Source organism: Dama dama, chromosome 8 (genome assembly GCF_033118175.1).
Source record: "Dama dama isolate Ldn47 chromosome 8, ASM3311817v1, whole genome shotgun sequence".
Taxonomy (NCBI): domain Eukaryota; kingdom Metazoa; phylum Chordata; class Mammalia; order Artiodactyla; family Cervidae; genus Dama; species Dama dama.
This window is the reverse complement of record NC_083688.1, coordinates 27395230-27410639: the sequence shown is the minus strand read 5'-3', so window position 1 is coordinate 27410639 and position 15410 is coordinate 27395230. Positions and strand designations below refer to the sequence as shown.

General features: G+C 45.5%; 1 protein-coding gene and 1 pseudogene across 1 annotated transcript; one reads left to right on the top strand and one right to left on the bottom strand.

Annotated features, from left to right (window-relative positions):
- Positions 1–703: 703 nt before the first annotated feature.
- On the top strand, positions 704–3771 carry INHA (inhibin subunit alpha). Its single transcript, XM_061147903.1, has 2 exons — positions 704–962; positions 2836–3771. Exons 1-2 carry the CDS (start codon positions 704–706, stop codon positions 3654–3656), a joined length of 1080 nt encoding a protein of 359 aa, XP_061003886.1. The 3' UTR covers positions 3657–3771.
- A 5405-nt stretch (positions 3772–9176) lies between these two features.
- On the bottom strand, positions 9177–10450 carry LOC133060504 (UBX domain-containing protein 2B-like; annotated as a pseudogene).
- Between the last annotated feature and the right edge of the window lie 4960 nt (positions 10451–15410).

Genomic DNA, 15410 nt, shown 5'->3' with positions numbered 1-15410 from the left:
GCCGCCAGGTCCCCAGCAGTCCGCCAGGATCGGGCCTGAGTGACAGAGAAGCCTGTAGCTGCCAATCCCAAAAATATTCTCTGATGACACAGCTGGAGGACAAGAGCCCAGATCGGCTCCTCCAGGCTAAGTTTAGAGCAGGCGGGACCCCTGCCCCCCGCCCTAACCCCAGTTCTAGCCCCCGTCCCGGCCCTTCCCCCCAGGACTGGCCCAGCAGCTGCTGGGTTGAAAGGGGCCCCAGAAGCTGTGAGGGCCTGGCGTGCTCTGTTACCCTGACAAATAACGCTTTTTAGAGCTGGCAGACCCCCGGTTAACAGGCTCCTGGCCCATCTGGTGTCACCTCTGTGCTGGGTGCTAGGTTGTGACTGTGTGTGGGGGGGGGGGGGGAGGGGGAGGGCTTGTATGTGTGGTTTAGGTCACTTGGGGTGAAAGCCCTCTCCAGCCCCTCCCCCACATTCCTGGCGGGAGTGGGAGATAAGGCTCAGGGCCACAGACATCTGCGTCAGAGATAGGAGGTCTCAATGCCATGGGCAGGGGCAACTCGACTGCGGGGCGTGGGAAGGGCTGGGGAAGACTGGGGTGAGAAGGGTAGAAGAGGGCGGTGGTGGGATGGGGAGGGTGGAGTGGGGAGGCCCTGGGCAGACCCTGGCAGAAGGGGCACAGGGCAGGGTGTGGGTTCCCGGTGGGCAGGGCCAGGTGAGCTATGTGGCTTCAGCTGCTCCTCTTGCTGCTGGCCCCTCAGGGCAGGCATGGCTGTCATGGGCCGGAGCTGGACCGGGAACTCGTCCTGGCCAAGGTGAGGGCCCTGTTCCTGGATGCCTTGGGGCCCCCGCCGGTGACTGGGGAAGGTGGAGATCCTGGAGTCAGGCGTCTGCCCCGAAGGCATGCCGTGGGCTTCATGCGCAGGGGCTCTGAGCCGGAGGACCAAGATGTCTCCCAGGCCATCCTCTTCCCGGCTGCAGGTAATGAGTGTGGGGTACTGGCACCTTGACTCTGACAAAGAGTGCGGTGTAGCCTGGGCTCGGGAGCTAGGCAGGTCTGGGGTTGAATCCGAGACCTGACACTCAGCTGACTTTGCAATAATAGACCAGTTACTAAACCTTCCTGAGCCTCCTGTCTTCTCATCTGTGAAAAGCGCCATAATGCCTGCCTCGCAGGATTGAGTGAGATGGTGTATCCAGAGTGCCTGGTTCATAGGAGCCATTTGGGAGATGGTCATCTGGAAGGCCAAGGGTCTCTAGGGACAGAGATACCTGGGCATGGGCCCCTTCCTGCCATCTTTCCTCCTACCTTTGCTTTTGCTCCCTACTCCGAACACTGTTTCTTTAGCTCCAGATAGCTGAGACTTGAGAAGATATCAGGGATTTGGGAGAACAGTTAGCTGGGAAACTAACCTACCTTCTCTTGAATTCCCTTCTCACCTCCCCGTCAGTTGCACTGACTCAGTGAGTAAAGCCCTCCTCTGACTGGACCTTCTTGTAACTTGGCTCATTTTTCTCTCAGAGAGGATGCCCTGCCTCCCTGTGTTTTGGGCCCCAGGCAGCACAGTGAGTGTGGCTTTAGGAGCAGGCAGAATCCCAGCCTGGGCACTTAGTTTAATGGCTTTTCATCTTTCTAACCTTCAGTTTGCCCTGGTGGCTCAGATGGTTAAACATTTGTCTGCAGTGTGGGAGACCCAGGTTCGATCCCTGGGTTGGGAAGATCCCCTGCAGAAGGGAATGGCAACCCACTCCCGTATTCTGGCCTGGAGAGTCCCATGGACAGAGGAGCCTGGTGGGCCATGGGGTCACAAAGAGTCAGACATGACTGAGGGACTAACAATTCTCATCTGCTAGATGGATCAGTTGTTGTGAGGTTTATAATGAGATGTTCCACATAACAGTACAGCCCTAGTTGCTAGTTCTTTAACTCGTGCTGGTTTGTGACTGTTTGATGCAGTCTATATACCTGTCAGGGTAAGGATGCCAACTGCATTTTCTTAGAAAGCACTGTTTTTGATTCTGAGCTGAATCCTTTCTCCTCCTCCCCATCCCCTTCCTCCTTCTTCTTGGTGTTAGCCTTTTTAAAGTGGAATTATTTTAAAGGATTTCTCATGCAGTATTTCTTACATGAGTAATATAACAAATGCCTGTGTACAGAGCATTCAAGATACCATTTCATAGTATCAGATAAACAAAAATTTAAATAGAAACTAACAATTCTAAGCAATGGTGAAGGGAGAGAGTGCAGGGCATCTTACACATCACCAATGGGAATATTAATTGGTAAAACCACTTCAGAGAGAAGTTGGCAGTGGCTCGCATTTTTGAAGTCTTTTAATGCTGAAGTAACACATGGGGATTTTCCTCAAGGAAATCAGTCCTGAATATTCATTGGAAGGACTGATGCTGAAGCTGAAACTCCAATACTTTGGCTACCTGATGCAAAGAATTGACTTATTTGAAAAGACTCTGATGCTGGGAAAGATTGAAGGTGGGAGGAGAAGGGAACAACAGAGGATGAGATGGTTGGATGGCATCACCGATCCAATGGACATAAGTTTGAGTAAACTCCAGAAATTGGTGATGGACAGGGAGGCCTGGTATGCTGCAGTTCATGGGGTTGCAAAGAGTCAGACAGGACTGAATGACTGAACTGAAGGGAACTGAACACATGGGGGGGGGGGTGTCCTCTGTCAGTTGCCCGAAGATTGGGGAGGGTCCTGGTCTCTGGCCAAGCACTCCGCGTGGCGCCTGGCAGGCTCGTGAGTGGCAGCCAGATCCCTCCTGCTGAGGGGGAGGGGTCCCAGGTTTTGCCGGTAGGGGCTGCCCTCTCCCTTCCCTCTGCCCCCTGCAGGTGCCAGCTGCAGTGATGAGCCAGATGCTGGGGAGGCTGAGGAGGGCCTCTTCACGTACGTGTTCCGGCCATCCCAGCACACACGCAGCCGCCAGGTGACTTCGGCCCAGCTGTGGTTCCACACGGGACTGGACAGACAGGAGACCACTGCCGCCAATAGCTCTGAGCCCCTGCTTGACCTGCTAGTACTGACATCTGGGGGTCCCACGTCTGTGCCCATGTCGCTGGGCCAGGCCCCCCCTCGCTGGGCTGTCCTGCACCTGGCCATCTCCGCCTTCCCTCTGCTGACCCACCCTATCCTGGTGCTCCTGCTGCGGTGTCCTCTCTGTTCCTGCTCTGCCCGGCCCGAGGCCACCCCCTTCCTGGTGGCCCACACACGGGCCGGGCCACCCAGTGGAGGGGAGAGGGCCCGGCGCTCCACGCCCCCGCTGCCCTGGCCTTGGTCTCCCGCTGCGCTGCGCCTGCTGCAAAGGCCTCCAGAGGAGCCCGCTGCCCATGCCGACTGCCACAGAGCCGCCCTCAATATCTCCTTCCAGGAGCTGGGCTGGGACCGGTGGATCGTGCACCCTCCCAGTTTCATCTTCCACTACTGTCACGGGGGGTGTGGGCTGCCCACCCCACAGGACCTGCCCCTGCCCATCCCCGGGGTGCCCCCTACCCCTTTCCAGCCCCCCTCTCTGGTGCCAGGGGCCCAGCCCTGTTGCGCTGCCCTCCCGGGGACCATGAGGCCCCTACATGTCCGCACCACCTCGGATGGAGGTTACTCTTTTAAGTATGAGATGGTGCCCAACCTTCTCACCCAGCACTGTGCTTGCATCTAAGGGAATCCCGCTGATGCCCGAGCCCCCACGGTCACCAGCCTGGAGGAAGGGCAGGCTGCCCGCTCCCTCCCTCCTCTCTGCCAGGAGGCTCCCCTCTCCCCATTCCTGCCCCTGTTTCACGAGGAATGTGACAATAAATGACATAGCGCATATGACTTGGCATGTCTTCTCAGGCTTCTCTGATAAGTGTGTTTGTCGGGGTGAGGTCTGGACCCCAGGAGCATGGGATTATGGGGGCTCAGGTCACTCAACCTCACTTGATCTAGGAGATGGGGGTTTGCCAGCTGTAACTGGATGTGTATCTGGTGGGAAGCTACCATGCTTGCGGAGGACCCACAGGTGCTGTCAGCTCAGGAAAGCGACTCTGGAGCCAGAACTGGCCCTCGTACAAGCTGGCCCTCATGTGTCGACTGGGTGGTCTGCCACGCACACCTCATAGTGCTTACACTCAAGTGTCATAACCACCCCACTCTGCCCTAGCTGGTGGACAACGAGCTCAAGGTCGGGTGATCTACAGGCTGGCCAGAGATCACAGCTTTGGGGGCCCCACTGAGATAGATGTTCAGAGTTGTCCAGGCGTTTCCTCTGCCAGGGATGTGGGTGACACTGGAGGGCTGGGGACCCTCTACTGAGGGGCACAAGGTTCTCTACTAGGTCAGTTAGCAGATTGATGTTGCTAGGGAAGTGTCACATATCTGAGACAGAGAGAAGTGAATGCCACAGAGTAACTTTCACTAAGCTAAGGGTATTCGTTTTAAATGACTGCCCCGTATTCTACAGTTATCCTTCATGGGTGTGTGTCTAAGTGTCATTTCTTTTATGATATTATGGTGATAGTAGATAGCAGTGTTTTTTTTAAAAATGTGTTTGTTTTCAGATTTTTACTTAACAAAATTAAAACTTGGCAATTCAAATTTGGATCCTAAGATTTTTCTTTGTAATTTTGCTGCTGAAATCTGTGAAATCTCAAAATCTGTGAAATCCTAAAGTCTGGGAGTCACTGGTCTGGGCCTCCCCTTCCAGAATCTCCAAGGCCTTTGATTCCACTAGCTTAGCAAGTGAGGAAAAAATGTCCACCCCCACCTAAGAGGGGCCAACAGTGCCTAAGAAAATCTGTGTCCACTCCTGGCCATGAGACCAAGAGCAGGAGACTTCAGAGATTTTCCCTGTTCCCAGTGGTAATCATTAGAGACACTGAATAATCTTCATTCAGAGTCCATTTGAACAGAAAATTCAACTCAAACTGGCTTAGACCAAAAAAGTAAAATTAAAAAACCCCAGCAGCCTATGACAAGTCCACAAGCACAGTTGGCTAAATTACAGCTCGATTCGGGGCTCAGAGATGCTCCCAGGATTCAGCTATCGGCTCCAAAGCCCCTGGGTGGGCTCCATCTCAGGTCCACGGCTGTCCGGGGCTGGCCCAGATGCCCAAGTGATGCCACTGGGTCTCGCAGGAGGGAGTCTGCTTACAGAAGTCCCAGGTTGGGTCTTGGTGGCCTGACTGTCTTGCTTAGGGTCATGTGCTCCTCCAGGCAAAGCGGGAACAGAACAAGTTAACGATTCAGAGCAGGAGTCCCACGCCTGGAGTCCAGGGCCTGAAGCAGGAGGTGAAGTTACCCCTGCTTCCCCTCAGCAGAGTGCAGTCACCACACAAAGAGGGGTAGATGCTGAGAGAAAGCACTGTTGGTTTTTCTTCCCAGTTCTCAAATCTAGCCCTTTCCCTCTCTCTACATGAACATCACTTTGCCATTTAAGGGGCAGTTCTTTTTTTTTAAATTGAAGAATAAGTGATTTACAGTACTGTGTTAGTTTCGGGTGTACGGCAAAGTGATTCAGTTATATATATTTTTTTCAGATAATTTTTCATTATAGGTTATTTCAAGGTATTGAATATAGCTCCCTGTGTTATACAGTAAATCCTTATTGCTTATGTAATTTACGTATATAGTAGTTTATATGTGTTAATCCCATACTCCTAATTTATCTCCTGCTTTCCCCTCTGGTAACCATAGTTTGTTTTCTATGTCTATGAGTCTGTGTCTGCTTGTATGTAGATTAATTTGCACTATTTTTTTTTTAGATTTCACATATAAGTGACATCATATGATATTCATTTTTCTCTGACTTACTTTATTTAGTATGATATTCTCTAAGTCCAACCATGTTGCAGCAAATGGCATATTTCATTCTTTTTTATGACTAACATTCCATTTTATATATTTATATACACACACTGCATCTTAAGGGCTTCCCAGGGGGTGGTTCAGTGGTAAAAGAACCTGCCGGCCAATGCAGAAGATGAAAGAGACTCAGGTTCAATCCCTGGGTCCGGAAGATTCCTTGGAGGAGGGCATGGCAACCTGCTCCAGTATTCTTGCTGGAGAATCCCATGGACAGAGGAGCCTGGCGGGCTACAGTCCATAGGATCACAGAGTCAGACATGAATGAAGCAACTTAGCACACAATACATCTTAAACCAATCGCCTGTTGATGGGCACTTGAGTTGTTTCCAAGTCTTGGCTATTATAAATAGTGCTGCTATGAACACTGGGTAGATGTATCTTTTAGGATTAGAGTTTTTGTCTTTTCTGGACATATGCACAGGAGTGAGATTGCTGGACCATATGATAACTCTATTTTTAGTTTTAAAAGGACCGCCCATAGCGTTCTCCACAGTGTAAAGAGCCATTCTTGATTGGGCAGCTCAGCAGCCTCCTTACTCTAAGCAGTCACTCCCTACCTCTCCAGTCCATGTCCCTCCTGGTGCCCAGGGGTAACTTCTTGGATGATTTTATCCCTTAGGTGACTTAAAAACTTTGTCTATACAAAGTTCAACTGCTTTGTGGGGTGTAACAGCCCTTTCCAATAGATCTTATACCTGTCACTGCAGCCTTGGAGTGATACAGTCATGAGCTAAGGGATGCCAGCAGGTGCCACAGGTTGGGAGAAGCTGAGAATAGATTCTCTCCCGAAGCCTCCGACAGAGCCTGTGATGTGTTACTTTACCTGGCAAAGTGGCCTTTGCAAATGTGATTAAGGCTACTACAGACCCTAAGATGCAGGGAGATAACTGGATTATCCTGTGAGCCCAATCTAATCACACGAGTCCTTAAAAACAGAGACTCTTTTCTGGCTGTTGTCAGAGAGATGTGATGACAGTATAGAGTCAGAGGGATGCAACATTACTAGCTTTGAAGGTAGAAGAAGGGGGCTGAACGTCAAGGAGCAGAGACAGCTTCTAGAAGCTGGAAAGTCCAGGAACTGATTTTTTCCTTCAAGCCTCCTGAAAGGAACACAGCCCTGCTGTCATCTTGATTTTAGCTCAGGGAGACCCATATCAGACTTCTAACCTAAGAAATTGTAGGATCATTAATCTGTGTTCTTTTAAGCCACCAAACTTGTGATGCTCTGTTATGGCAGTTAACAGAAGACTAACCAGAAATAGTGACCAAAGATGAAGTGGCGTCTGGAGAGAAGAAAAAGCTTTTCTCTGCTTCCTGATGTAGTCTGTCTCATCCAGGAAATACTTGGCTCCAGCAGAATTTCGAATATTTATATGGATCATTCTTCAGATTCAGTATGTTTGATGAATAATACACTCCTGAATTTCTACACGAGTTTTATCTTGGAGTAGAATATATTCTGGGTTGAACAGTTAGAATGAAAGTGAAGAAGTGAAAGTTGCTCAGTCCTGTCCAACTCTTTGCAACCTCATGGACTATATAGTCCATGGAATTCTCCAGGTCAGAATGCTGGAGTGGGTAGCCTTTCCCTTCTCCAGGGGATCTTCCCAACCCAGGGATCAAACCCAGGTCACCCACATTGCAGGCAGATTCTTTACCTGCTCAGCCACCAGGGAAGCCCAATATATATGTGTGTCCCCTAGAAAAATGTGTTCAATGAATAAGTGAGTGTGATCAAGATAGGCTCTGAAAGGGACTGTAATTACTCAATTTTCAAGTGCTGTTTAGGGACTTCCTTGGTGGTCCAGTGGTAAAGAATTGCTTTCTAATGCAGGGGATGAGGGTTCGATCCTTAGTTGGGGAACTAAGATCCCACATTGTGCAGGGCAACAAAGCCTGTGTGCTGTAACTAGAGAGCCCGCACACCACGAAGAGCCCATGAGCCACAATAAAGCCCAGCATAGCCATAAATAAATAAATAGAATGTTGTTTAACATGTCTTCCCAAGGATTGCTGACCTTAATGTCTTTGTGTTTCTAGTTTATGATGGTAGTAGCTTTACATGTAACAATGCCAAGCTGTATTTTTTGATCTTGGTAATATATAGCTAAATCAGTAAGTTAAAAGATGCATAATGTCTTAATAGGAGAAATAATTATTGAATGATTAAACTAGTTCAAAATCAGAATATAAATACTTTTCAGTATATATCACAAAAAACTTATTTTGACAAAAAGATTTCTTAATGGCTGTTGGTCAAAACATTATAGAGAAACTTCAATGCAAATTCTACCTAATGATTTATCAAAAGGGGTTTTGTTCACTTTTTGCCCCTGCAAACAAATATTGTTACATTAATACTGAGCTTGTAACAAACTGGTTTGCCTGGATGTTTAAAAGTTTCAACATAAACCAGCCCTGCAACTAAAAATTGGAACATATTTATCTCAAGACCTGTTTCTTATCCAAATGTATCTATACTAAGGCTGGAAGATAGAATAACAATAAAACCAAAATGCATCTGGAAAGTAATAAAAATAATTTGATTGTTTTTATGCTGGAAGTATTTTTCTTATTAATACAGCACACCATCTTTCCGATCTGCTACTGCTTGGATAGGAATAATATTATTTTAGTTGCTGGAGTACCATGTCATTAAGAATTATCTGTTTCTTGTTGACTCTGGAAATGAAGGCCAAGAATAAGTAAAATGTTGCAAATTCAGGACAGAGTGTACAATAAAATCTGGAACATCCAGGATCCTGTGTGTAATGTTGAATCTTTGTATCAAATGACACTCATTGGCTAACCTGATTGGAATTTTTGTCATTGGCACTAAATTGTCAACAAGAACAACTGCATTAAGTATTGAATTTTTTCTGGGGGGGAAGGTGTATTAATGATTTCAGGTGTAAGGCTTCCAAGTTTTTGCTTTATCTCCTAAAAGCTTTGAATCTTATTCTAGGTTATATGTATTACTGATCTTGATACTCCTCTGTACCCAAGTTCACGTGGCCACTCTGAACCAGTTGCAGAAGCTCCAGAGGAATTTCTTTTGAAATCTTCTGCCAGCAATGCCAGTTTATACAGATGACTAATAAACATACAAAAAGATGCTAAACATCCCTCATTATTAGAGAAATGCAAATCAAAACCACAATGAGCTCAAATCTGGTGCTCTGAGACAATCTAGAGTGGTGGGATGGGGTTGGAGGTGGGAAGGAGGTTCAAGAGGTAGGGGATATATGCTGGTGTACGATGGAAACCAACACAGTATTGTAAAGCAATTATCAGTCAATTAAAAATAAATGAACAAAATAATGCCAGTTTAAAGGATTTATAATATTAGTTGCTGAATTTCAGGCATACATGCAAAGACAGTTACACTTCTCTTAACAGACTTCAGAAATTGAACATTTGTTAGGTCATTGTAAGGTCTCAATTCTCCATCAAATAAATTGAAGCTGCTGCTTCACAGTTTAAGCAGAATCTAACATCTGGCTGCTGATTTTCTCCATTGATGTATTCAGATCGCTTACAAAAGGAATGACCCAATCTCTATCCTCCACCTGTAGATGACTTAGAGTTCTCATGACCCAAAGCTCCTGAGGCTTCACTTAGAGGAGCAGTCCCATGTTCCCTTGACTCTTTAGCTCATTCACAATTTTCCCAGTAGAAAGTTGAATTATATGTAATTCCCTGTATCCATGTTCACTTGAATAGAACCTTTACGATAGAATGATGTGGTGACGGGATGATGTGGTCATCAGCTCCTTAAAACAAGTGAATGTTTTCCCCAGTAGTGGGAAAATGTCTGTGGGCTCTTAAAGACTAACTTTAGGTCTATCAGATTTGGAAGATTTGCATTTCACTTTGTCTTTATACAGTTCTGCTAATTTATTTCTTGATACATCATCGCTTTGTTTTCCGGTTTCCTGGCAAGATCTTCATACTTTTATTAAATTCTGCAAATCCTGGGCTTGTGCGGGCCACAGCTGTGAAGACTTCCTTTCCTACTCTGGCAAGGTGCTGCCGTCACCATCTGCCACCAGCTCCTGGCTTCTTATGCTTTTAATGTTTCTCCCCACACCCTTCCCCCCCACCTCCCATTTTGTCCTACTCTTTAGTTTGAGAGGGCTTCCCTGATAGCTCAGTTGATAAAGAATCTCCCTGCAATGCAGGAGACCCTGGTTTCATTCCTGGGTTGCGAAATTCTTTAGTTTGAATCAATTTACTGATGTCTTTGCTGACCATTGCTTTTTGCCTTTTTCTTGGGCTCATTTTTCTTAGTATTGATCTACCTTCTTTTATTATTTATTTCAGAGTAAGTCTGTAGGTGATAAACTTTCTAAGTCCTTTGCAACAGAAAAAGTCTTTTTATTTTTGCACTTGAATGATGATGGTTGGGCTGTGGGTATAACTCTATTGTCAAAGATTTTTTCCTCTGAATTTTAAAAATTCTCTCTGCTTCTTGTATCCTGGTTTTCAATGAGACTTAATGTTCATATGATTCTCATACTTTTGTACTTCATCTATTTATTTTTTCCAATCGGAAATTTTCAAGATTTCCTCCTTACCATGCATCTGAAATTGTGTCACACTAAATCTCATGTTAATCTGTAAAAGGGATCCAAATTGGCATTTGATGGGACCTTTCAAACTGAAGATTCACGTTTGTAATTTTTTTTCATTTCTAGGATATTTTGTTCCTTTGTATATAACTTCCTTTCATATTCTATTTTCTCCTTCAGAGCCTTATTATTAGCTGATGTTGAAAGTGTTAGATCAATCCTCTGGGTATCTTAGTTTAAAAAAAATAAAATACTTTGTATATTTGGTGCTGAGCTATGTGCTGGAAAAACACATATTTGCTCAATCCTCCTGGTCACACATGTATCCTTTACCTGGGCTTACTCTGATCACTCTTTTGAGGATTTTTGTTGCTTCATAATCATGTTCAGTTTTTCAGTTGATTAGAAAAAGTCAGTGTGATATCTTTTTCCACCCAAGAATGTTATAATTCTTCTAAAGTCTTGTTTTTGCTCTCTGATTTATTTCACTGCATGAAAGTTTCTCTATGCACTGCTGTCTCTTTTAAGATGCTTTCTCCCAAAGTTAATTATTGGGAGAAAAAAATGGTAATTATTGGTTGGCGGCTCCTCCTTTACCTCAGATTCCCGTATGACTGTACACTCTTCAGCAAAATGGGGTATGAGATAATGTCATGGTATACATCATCATCTTGTCAGTTACTGTGGGCAGGGGGATACACTCAGAGGTAGGATGTTTCGGCAGCTCATCTTCCACAATAAGGTGCTCCCTTTTCCTCCTTTATGTCACCAGTCACCAAGAACATGGTCCTTTTTCTTCATCTGACGATCTTCTATCCACTGCTCCCGCCTGAAGGCATATACTTCTGCTGGAATTTCGTGGCCCCAGGAGACAAGAAGGGGGAGCCTGTGTGGAGTGGCTGACATGCTGCAGCATGCTGAATAATCAGTGCACTGTTGATGACTCCTGAGGCCGGGAGCTCCCAGGATCCGCCCTCTCTGGGCATGGCATGCTCTTGCGGCTGTTTTCAACTCCTGTGGCAGTCTACTGTTACGCACATTTGGGGCTGTGATCTTGTTTGTCCAGTTTCCATTTGCCATCCTTCTTTCAGGGACTCCTCATGGTTTCTGGCCCACTAAGGGCCCTCCTTGTTATCCAGGGTGATTAAGAATTTATTTACCTATTTTCATATGTTTTGTTATTTCTAACTATCTGGGATGAGAGGGAGAGGCTGCAGCAGGAATTCAGTTTCCAGTCTGGGATGAGACCCATCTCCCATATCACTCTCTCTACTATAACATGCATCACACTTGTGATAGGCAGCATAATGGCCCCTCCCCGCAAAGAGGTCTATGTCCTAATTCCCAGAATCTGGGCAAATGTTACATGTACACTCTAATAAATTTACACAATGTTATATATCAAATTTATTCAATTAAAAATGTTATGTTATATGGCAAGGGAGAATTAAGATTGTAGATGGCATTGAAGCTGTAAATCAACTGACCAGAAAATAAAGTTATTTTGGAGCACCCAGGTGAGTCCGATGTAATCACAATGATCCTCTTTAAATGGAGAAGAGGGAATCAGAAAGGTCAGTGTCAAGAGTGATGTGATGTCAAAAAGACTCAGTCATTGCTGGCTGCGAAGATGGAAGGGGGCCACCCACCGGGGGTGCAGGCAGCTGGAAAAGACAGGAAAACAGATTCTCCCCTGGAACCTCCAGAAAGTAACAAAGCCCCGAGGACACTTTAATTTTTAGCTCAATGAGATCCATTTTGGACTCCTGATCTTCAGAATTATAAGCTAATAAACATGTGTTGTTTCAAGCAACACATGTTTGGTGTCATTTGTTACAGCAATGATAGGAAGCAATACAATGTTGAGATGTGATTGCTGGAGTCTCTCTTCCACTACACTGCTGGCTCTTGAGAACAAGAGCCGCACTGTTGTCGTCTATATCTACTAGGAATGCAGCACAGAATCTGGCACATAGTCAGGGCTCAGTAAATACTGGTTGAATGAGTGAGAGAGTGCTTTAAGTTTGAGGTTCTACAGAAGCTCTGAGATTCCAAAGCAGGCTCTGCCTTTCCCCTTCCCTCGGTCCTGGAGACCCTAAGCTCTCGGATCTCACTTCTCTTTGTTTCACTTAGCAGGTTTTTATTGCTATTCTATTTGCAGGTTCTTCCCTTGCTGTGCACCATTTCTTTCCTCTCTCCAGCCTTGCATGTAGGCAGAACTGCAATGGCAGACACTTGTCACATATGTACCTGTCTTTGTCAACAGGTCTTGAATGGGTTATGCCTTAAACAGTGACTTTTATCTGCTTTCTTCTCTTCTCCATAGCTGCCTCCACTCTCATCCCCTATCAGGCTTTTGCTGTTTCCCCATGAGCTTGAATAGCGAATGTAGTTCTCGTACCATCTTTCCCTTTTTGTGTTCTGAATTAAACCCAAGGTCAATCTTTTTATAGCCCTTCTTAGCCCTCTTCTCAGATGATTCCATGGGCTGCCAGGATAGATAATGAAAAGAATTAAAGGCACTCTCAGGTGACCTCAGGTTTACTATAAAGCCACTCAGGGAATCCCTCAGTGTACTTATGCAGAACTGCAATTCCTCCTGGGCTGGGTGACCACGGCTGCTGCTGGGTCACTGAAACATTATTTTGCAGCTTCTCAGCCAGCTGTTCATTCTCAGGCTTTCGCTGATTTCATATTGAACTCGGCTTCTGCCTCTCCAGCTTTCCCTCCATGCATCTAACATTCAGTCTCTCCTGTAACCAGGCAGGATGGGCTTGCTTAGTTGCGGTCCAACGCAGAGTTCTCAAGCCAGATCTCCTCCAGTACTGCTGACTTGTCCCATATGTTTGATTATGGTGACTCGGTCAGTTCCTGGACCAGTCTTTTGTGGCTCAGTCCGGGAGCAGAGCCAAGAGACATGATATGTGGTTCTAACATAGACTGCCTCTGACCACTGAATTCTGGGGCTGTGGGTGCCAGGCACACAGACTAACTAGTACAAATTCTTTTACCAAAATCTACTTTTGGAGGTTAATATTTGCACCTCTTCATTCCCTTTCATGTTCCCCCCAACCCTCGCCTTTTCACTCCACGAAGATACCTAGTTGATGAAACAAAGCATCCAATTTCACCCTGCCTACCCACAATGTAATTTCAAGTGTGAAATTTTCATTACGAAGGAAGCCTTAGGTTTCGGTCATCTGATCTGCTGCAGGAGGCTGTTGCACCAGAATGGTGAGGTCCAGGTCAGAGACTAGGCTCACGTCCTAAAAATGAACTATTACTTCTGTTCCCCCATGGGCAACAGTCCAGGGGATTGCATGCTCCAAGGCTGCAGAAACAAACAAGCCCTGGACCAGGATGCTGAGGTTTACATTCTCTCGTGGCTGATTTTGTCATTCTTATATGAAGATACCTTTCCTTCCTTCTCTCCTCCCTTGATGCCTAAGCTAGTCACCAGCACAACTTCCTTTACCCCTTTAGACACAAGCATTTTGCGGATGCTACTCCAGGGAACTTGAGGTGTCAGAGAAGCTAGCAGTAACAGCTGCTTATAGCTCACTTTCCTCCTCACACAATAATATGGAGATGAAACCTGATGCACATTTCTGATTTTAGGTGGAGTGTGATTCCTGTGGCACAAAACTCAGAAGGGTGTTTGTCAATTAAGAGCATAATGTCATAACATTTCTTTGCGAAACATAATTTTATTAATGATAATATGGAAAAGTCCCTGATGCCGGGAAAGATTGAGAGCAAGAGAAGAATGGGGCCACAGAGGATGAGACGGTTAGATGGCATCACTGACTCAATGGACCTGAGTTTGAACAAACTCAGGAAGGTAGTGAAGGACAGGGAAGCCTGGCATGCTGCAGCTCTTGGGGGTGCAAAGAGTCAGACATGACTTATCGACTGAACAATATGCAATTATGCAGTAGCAAGGCCTGTATATTATTTTCTAAGGATAATTTTTTTGAAATGACATTGCATGTTTTTAAAATTAAGATAGTAATTCTTTAAGAGGTGAATTTGAACTTCAAACTTTAAAGAGTCCTTAGAGTTAATTTTTAAAACAATGTTTAGCTCTTTGATCCTCCTGGAATTTAATCTGTGTGATGTAAGGTTAGGAACTTAAGTTTTTTTCAGATGGAAAGCTAGTTGTTCCAAAACTATAGACAACTCACTTTTTTATACCATTAAAGTCAATTGGAGAAGAAATGGCAACGCACTCCAGTATTCTTGCTTGGAGAATCCCATGGACAGAGGAGCCTAGCAGGCTACAGTCCATGGGGTCGCAAGTTGGTAATGGCTTAGCGACTAAAAAGAGAAAGAGAGAGTTAAAAAAAAAAATTGCCATGTAATCTTAGTTGTTTCTGTCGATATTTGTCTATCTCTTTGTCAGTGTCATGCTGCTTTGGTTACTGTGGCTTCACAGGTCACTCTGCTATCTGGTAGGGCATGGTCCCTCTAAGTGCCTCTTGTTCTATTTTCTCCTCAGAGTTTCTTGGCAGTGCTCATATGTTTAGTCTTCCAGAGGACTTTTAGAATCAACTTGTTGAGTTCCAAAATCTTACCACTGAAATTTTGATGGAAATTACATAAAATTGACATCAGTATAATATTGAATCTTTTCATGAGAACATGTTGTCTTTTTAATTACTTAGGTCATTTCTAATGTCCTTAAAATTCTCTGGTTTTCTGCATATAGATATTGCATATTTCTCAAAATATAAGTGTATGCTGTCTTTTTTTTTTCCTGTTATGGTAAAAGGGTAATTTTTTTCCCTTTAAGACTTTTTGCAAAGGTTTTGTCTTAGTCCAGGTCCTTATGGCAGCACTTTACAGAAATACACTCTAACTTAGAGGGAAAAAGGGGGGTGGGGTGGGGTGGGGAGAATTCATTGGAAGGTGGCCAAAGCCTCCCCTCCAGGCAAGGGCAGAAAGGAGAATGGGCCTCACCAAGGGCTGGGGGGAAAAAAGCTGCTTAGTCTCTTGTTGCT